Source organism: Numenius arquata, chromosome 30 (genome assembly GCF_964106895.1).
Source record: "Numenius arquata chromosome 30, bNumArq3.hap1.1, whole genome shotgun sequence".
Classification (NCBI taxonomy): Eukaryota; Metazoa; Chordata; class Aves; order Charadriiformes; family Scolopacidae; genus Numenius; species Numenius arquata.
This window is the reverse complement of record NC_133605.1, coordinates 882,697-889,120: the sequence shown is the minus strand read 5'-3', so window position 1 is coordinate 889,120 and position 6,424 is coordinate 882,697. Positions and strand designations below refer to the sequence as shown.

At 52.1% G+C, this 6,424-nt stretch overlaps 1 protein-coding gene across 1 annotated transcript; it reads right to left on the bottom strand.

The window, feature by feature from the left end:
* Window positions 1-1,574: 1,574 nt before the first annotated feature.
* On the bottom strand, window positions 1,575-4,752 carry LOC141476367 (olfactory receptor 14J1-like). The gene is made up of 2 exons (XM_074165042.1): window positions 4,706-4,752; window positions 1,575-2,562 (listed from the first exon to the last, which is right to left on the bottom strand). The coding sequence occupies exons 1-2, from the start codon at window positions 4,750-4,752 to the stop codon at window positions 1,575-1,577; spliced, it is 1,035 nt and encodes a 344-aa protein (XP_074021143.1).
* Between the last annotated feature and the right edge of the window lie 1,672 nt (window positions 4,753-6,424).

The following is a 6,424-nucleotide window of genomic DNA, read 5'->3' as shown; positions in this document are numbered from 1 at the left end:
CTTCCTCAAGGAGGATAAATCAGTATACAATGTGAGATGCCAGCTCGCAGGTACATGGAGGGTCTAAGAGCAGCTCCTGGGGGGATCCATACTGTCTCTGGGTCTATAGAGATACACACCTAAAGCTGACACAGCCCAGCACGCAAACAGCCCAACCTCCATTTCCCTTTCTCCACAGAGTGTGGGTTGTCCTGGCCTGGAGACCTCCCGAGGTCCCTTCCAGGATGAGTGATTGTGCCTTTCCTTCCACCACAGCTCTTCCCTTGATGGTGACATGGAGAGCGCACAGGTTCCCCATGACCAGAGAAGTCAGCAGGCCTAAGTCTGGTCCACTCAGCTGTGGCTTTTTTGGCCCACAAAACTCATTGACCCAAGGCTGCTGGGCTGGTAACCCCAAACGGGCCTCCTCATATCCTGAGCTGAATCTTTGCTTGTCCTTTTCCCCCGTTCCCACTCCCAGCTTTTTCTCTTTCATCGTTCTCATATGTTCCTCTACAAAGAGCCCAATTCTCCTCTTTCCCACCAGCTCTGGCTTTCTGGCTTTGTGACCCCATTCAGTGTTTCTGAGACGGTTGTTGTGCAGATTCCAATGTTGGTCAGTATAAAACTAGTAACTCCTCTTCCTGTCTGCACTGCCCTGTGACTTCCCATGCTGTGATCGTGTGGTGATGGACCACGACAAGCCGGGTGAGCCGTCTGTAGGCAAACATTAACAGCCGACACAATGGAGCTTCAGTCCAGGTGTCCCTCTGTGGGAATTCCTGCTCGGGAGAGGTGGGGAGGAACTGGAGAGGGCCAAAGGAGGTTGGCGCGTGGCCTGTACTTTCGGCCCCAAACCCCATCTTTGCAGACCTCTTCCATCCATCTACAAAAACCCCAGATACATGCTGTCCCTGGAGAACCACCGTGCTCTCCAGACAGCTCCAGATTCCCCTCCTAGAGGACTGGAGTCTTTAATGTCACCTGGGGGAAAGTCCTGGGAACTTCCCTCAGTTACACTCCCCGTCTTCCCTGTCACCAGGCGCTGGCTCATAAATCCAGTCCTATGTCTCTAAAAGGTCACAAAAAGACACTGAGCTTTTTACTCCCTACGACACAGAGGAAGAGGAACTTAAGGGGTGTGGTTCCTCAGGCCTTTCTGGAGAAGGAGCCCAGCCTGAAAGCGCTGCGCTGGAGGGATCCCGTTTTATTACAGAGATGCGATGAAGAGGCCAGCTCTGAGCAAGTGTTAACACACTTTTATAAGGGCAGGAGTGACACAAAATAGGCACATGCCTTGGATGAAGTGACAGAAAACCAAACACTTGTCAAGGAACATAAGAACCATAAATAACAGCAGAAAAAATGAAAACAATAATGATATTTAAAACAAACAAACAAACAAACAAAGGAAAAAGCAAAGAAACAAACAAATAAAATAATAATAATAAAAAAAACCCCAAACCCCAAAAAAGACAAGACACACCCCTACTCAAAAAAAATAATTAAAAAAAAAATCAAGAAACCCACAACACAAAACACAAAAACACAATACAAGAGAAAGCCAAAACCAGTGGAATCAGGTTACTTGGGACTCAAGTGTGGAGGGAGGGAATAATTTTTTCATTGTTCAAAAATGTCCATGGAATCACTTTTTTGATGGCATCCTTGAGCTCCTGGTTCCTCATGCTGTAGATGAGGGGGTTCACTGCTGGAGGCACCACCGAGTACAGAAATGACACCACCAGATCCAGAGATGGGAAGGAGATGGAGGGGGGCTTCAGGTAGGCAAAGAAGACAGTGCTGACAAAGAGCGAGACCACGGCCAGGTGAGGGAGGCACGTGGAAAAGGCTTTGTGCCGTCCCTGCTCAGAGGGGATTCTCAGCACGGCCCTGAAGATCTGCACATAGGACACCACAATGAAAACAAAACATCCAAATGCTAAACAGGCACTGACCACAAGAAGCCCAAGTTCCCTGAGGTAGGAGTGTGAGCAGGAGAGCTTGAGGATCTGGGGAACTTCACAGAAGAACTGGTCCAGGACATTGCCCTGGCAGAGGGGTAGGGAAAATGTATTGGCCGTGTGCAGGAGAGCATTGAGAAACCCAGTGCCCCAGGCAGCTGCTGCCATGTGGACACAAGCTCTGCTGCCCAGGAGGGTCCCGTAGTGCAGGGGTTGGCAGATGGCAACGTAGCGGTCGTAGGACATGACAGTGAGAAGACAATACTCTGTTGTGATAAAGAAGAAAAAGAACAAGAGCTGGGCCACACATCCCCAGTAGGAGATGGCCCTGGATTCCCAGAGGGAAACTGCAAGAGATTTGGGGACAGTGGTGGAGATGGATCCCAGGTCAAGAATGGAGAGGTTGAGGAGGAAGAAGTACATGGGGGTGTGGAGGCGGTGGTCACAGGCGATGGCGGTGATGATGAGTGCGTTTCCCAGGAGGGCAGCCAGGTAGATGCCCAGGAAGAGCCCGAAGTGCAAGAGCTGCAGCTCCCGTGTGTCTGCGAATGCCAGGAGGAGGAACTGGGTGATGGAGCTCCTGTTGGGCATCTGCTTCCTCTGGGCATGGGGCACTGTTCTTGGAGGAAAAGAAAGCAACAAGTTAGGAGAGGCTTGTTTCAGGAAAAGCTACGCCATTTCCTGTAGACTGTCCCTCTGCAACCTTCTTTCACATCCCTGACTTGAGCTTCATTTTGTGCTGGCTGCCAGTGCTGTGAACAGCCAGGCCTCTGCATTTGGCCTCTTCAGGGGTCATCCCTGCCCTGCTTCAGTGGGTACGTTGGAATGTGGCAGAGGGGCTCGGGAGGATATTTGGAATTTGTGAGACTAAACCATTCCTAATGCAGAAGGGCTTGTTAGCATCTGCACTTCCAGTTTGAAACAACGTGGGTGGTAGAACTGAGTTCAGGGAATTTTCTTCCTACCCACACATCATGACTGGTTCTCCAAAGCCAGAAATCCCCCACATTTCTCCTGCGCTCAGAGTTAGCAACTGTAAGACCTAAGAGGCAAAAGGATTCACTGTGGCTTAGGGCAAGCTCAGGGGGGGCTGGACGGGCTTGTTCCCAACTCTCCTGCACTTGCACCTTTGGGTATTAGAGGGCAATCACGCTCTCCTCCCTTGAAAATTGGCTTCTTTTCTGCTGAGAGCAGAGCGATCACTAAATGTCTTACCCTTTCTTAAGGTATCTGAGCAAGGGCTCGGCACCCCACTTCTCACCAAGGACGCACAGAGTTGATTTCACAAACCCAGCAGCATTTCCTCCATTGTAGCATCTCTGTGCTTCTCCATGGGGCACTGAGAGAACACAAAGATGCTGTAGGAAAGATTTGCATCCTGGAGGGCAGCTCAGAGCTTGGAAGGACACGCCAAGGAGATACCCACGTGTCCTGTTGAAGATATCTCAGTAAGGGAGGCTCAGCTCATTCCCCAGCCACATCGACTCCTTTGCCCACAGCCCCACAGGTCAGAGGAGAGCTTGGGAACTTCATTCCCATGGACACACCTGCCTGGGAGGAATGACAAGAGCTGTGCCTGACTTGGCTGCTGCAGCTCCCATCCCCAGAGAGCCTGACTGAGAGAACAAGACAACAACAATATCACAGACAAGTAGAGAAACAAGGAAAAATGCAGTGAGGTTCTGGTTGAGGGAGGCAAGTGGAGAGACAGCCGGGCACTCAGGAAAATGCTACCCTCGCCCAGCCGTTCATGCCACCTCCCAGACATCAACATTGCCCTCCTTCCCACAGCATTACTGGTTTTAGTTTCCTCTCATTCCCTGATCATGTCTCTGCTGCCTGGACATTTTCCTCTTTGGAGGTGTTTCCCTGTGCCGTGTCTTATCCTGTCAGCACTCACAGAGCCCATCCCAACCTCTGTTCACTCACCTTGGCCCTACAGACACCTGCCTGTTTGCAGGGCAGGGGCTGGGTTCATGTTCCTGTTCGCAGGTGCAAAAGGGCAGGTCAGAGCAACCCTGATGGTCCAGCAGAGGTGATGCTGGTGCTCTCCATGGGCAGAAGAGCGGCTGAAGGCACCCTAAGAGCTTCAAGGCAGACCTACTGATCTTTCAAAGTTACAGCTCAGGAGTCCCAGTGACTTCTTCCAACTTGAGAACTCCTTAAACATTTATCCTTTTTTCCACCTCCCCTCCCCCACAAATAGAAAAATAAAATACAAAATCAGGAAAGTTCTTTACCTGAAACTTAATCCCTGCCTTGACCCTGCCTTGACCTTCACCCTCGGAAGTGTCCTGGGGGGGATCTGAAGCTGTGAGCAGCCCTGACCCACACAGCACCCTCTTCACAGCGGGACATTTTCCTGCCCGGTGTTACCTCTTCCACCCATGGCTTCTCCCCACACTGCCGTGGGGAGCTCCCCGGGCAGGCTGAGAGCTGACCCTGGCTGGCGGCAGAGTCCCTGCCCCAGCACACAGTTCCCTGGGACACAGGGACCCTGTTCTGAAGGACAGCCCTGGGCACCCCTGGTGAACACCTGGCTTCACGCTCCGGGTGTGAAGCCATCCCTGGGAGAAGGCAGCTGATGTGCCCTGTCCCTTTGAAAGAGCCTTAGGTAAGCTGGGCTCCAAAGCAAGTCCTTTTCTCTACTCTGAAGAAACTGTGAGAGACCTCCTCATAGATGCCATAGCCTGTGGAATGTGCCAGCTTTAGGAGATCATTCCAGGAACCGCAGCTGCGTTGCCCTGCAGCCAGAGACTTACCCTGTCAAGGGCTGTGCAGACTTCTCCTCCAGTGCGCTCTCAGTCATCCTCCCAGTCCTGACCACCTTTAAGCTCTCTCTCTGCCTGTCTCATCTCCTTGAGATATTCTGGGAGAGCCCCCAGCCCTGCTGCGCTTGGCAGAGGAGCTGCTCCTGGGCAGAGCTGTCTCTCTGCCGTGCTGCCCCACGGCCAGGAGCTCCCTCCATCCCAGGAGCCCGGCCCAGCTCAGCAGCAGAGCAACAGCCCAAGGCAGCACTTCCTCTGGCCCCTCTGGGCTCCCTGGAGGTGTCCCTGGGGCTCCAGGGGAACCGGCTGTGAAACAGGATGAAGTCATCCCTGGTGTTCCCTCCCTCAGCTGGATAGAGACACTTCTTTCCAGAACTGAAAACTCTCCTCTCAAAGTTATGTAGTAACACAGGACATCCAGACAGCGACAGGCAGGGATCTCCGTTACCCCTGCTGAGGGAAGGGATTCAGCTGAGTCCATGGAACATCTCATCCTGTGTTTCTGTTGCTGGCGTTTGAAGGAGACTCTCCTCCCTCCTATGCTTGCCACAAACCCACTGGAGGTGGGATTCCTCTTGCCTCAGGGGTTCAGGTGTGCACAAAAATAGGCTCCTGCATGTGAGCTCCTTGTCTCCAGCTCCCACGTTCATCCATGGCGATGGAGGGCAGGATTGGGCTGTTCAGACACAATGCCTGGCCACATTGAAGGTGTCAGGGGTGGTCAAAGATATGAGCAGGGAACTGCAAGTTCTAATGGGGCAGTTCTTAGAGACAGGGCAACATCTCAGGGATCACATATGAGCCTGGTGGGAAATCCTTTGGCCGAGTGAAATGGCAACTGATTCCCCCCAAAAAGGCCAAGGGAATGTTTTATCTACTCACTATGTTCATGTCAGTTTTTAGAGGTATTCATTTGAACGACTGCACTCCTGTGCCATAGGGAGAGCAAGGCCTCTCTCTTTTCCATCAGCTGAATTTACCAGAGTTCATGTGACTACAGGGGCATTTGTCCCAGGTTCAGCTCCCCATGGCCGGACAGAATTCAGGGCAGCTACTCAATGCAATGTTCAAATCCAGGGCCACAGAGTAACATGAGATTCCAAGGCTGGCCTGGAGCACACGGGACCTGCAGGGAAGCAGTTCCCATTCAGGGTGGATGTGTCACAGATGCCCCAGACGGCATCGCAGAGAGTGCGATTGGGCGCCCGTTCCCTCGACTGATGCCTTCTGTCAGAGGCACCAGTCATCAGGTGGCATCAGAGAGGCAAGGTCTGTCCCCTCTCTCTTCTTCATGGACATGAAACACGTCACACAGGGATCTGTACTCACTCCCTTGATGATACAATCAATGAAAAGACCAGTTTTCACTGTGTGCCTGGATACATCTTGTCCTCAAGGATAGCATTCTCCTGGCTCAGCAATGGCCCCTATCAAAACTCAATTGAAACTTGAAAAGGAATTCCAGGGCACCAAGATGAGCTTTTGGTAATTCAGGAACAGTTAAAGCAGAAGAAGAGATAACATGGGGCCACTGCTGAATTTAGTAGGAGACGGTGTAGATAGATCTGAGATGCTCTATGTCCTCTTTCCCCGAGTTGCCACCAGTGAGGTCTCCCAGCCCTTTCTGCTTTGAGGCAGGACTCTGGAGGAGAAGAACGAGCAGTGGACGGGGACCAAGCCAGGGGCTACCTGAGCAAACTACACCCTTACCAG

What these genes read in the sequence shown, in the direction of transcription:
- LOC141476367 (XM_074165042.1), bottom strand. Translation starts at nt 4,752, where the DNA reads ATGACTGAGAGCGCACTGGAGGAGAAGTCTGCACAGCCCTTGACAGG. An exon ending in TCTGCACAGCCCTTGACAGG is followed by an intron (nt 2,563 to 4,705) that starts GTAAGTCTCTGG and finishes TTTTCCTCCAAG; the next exon opens with AACAGTGCCCCATGCCCAGA.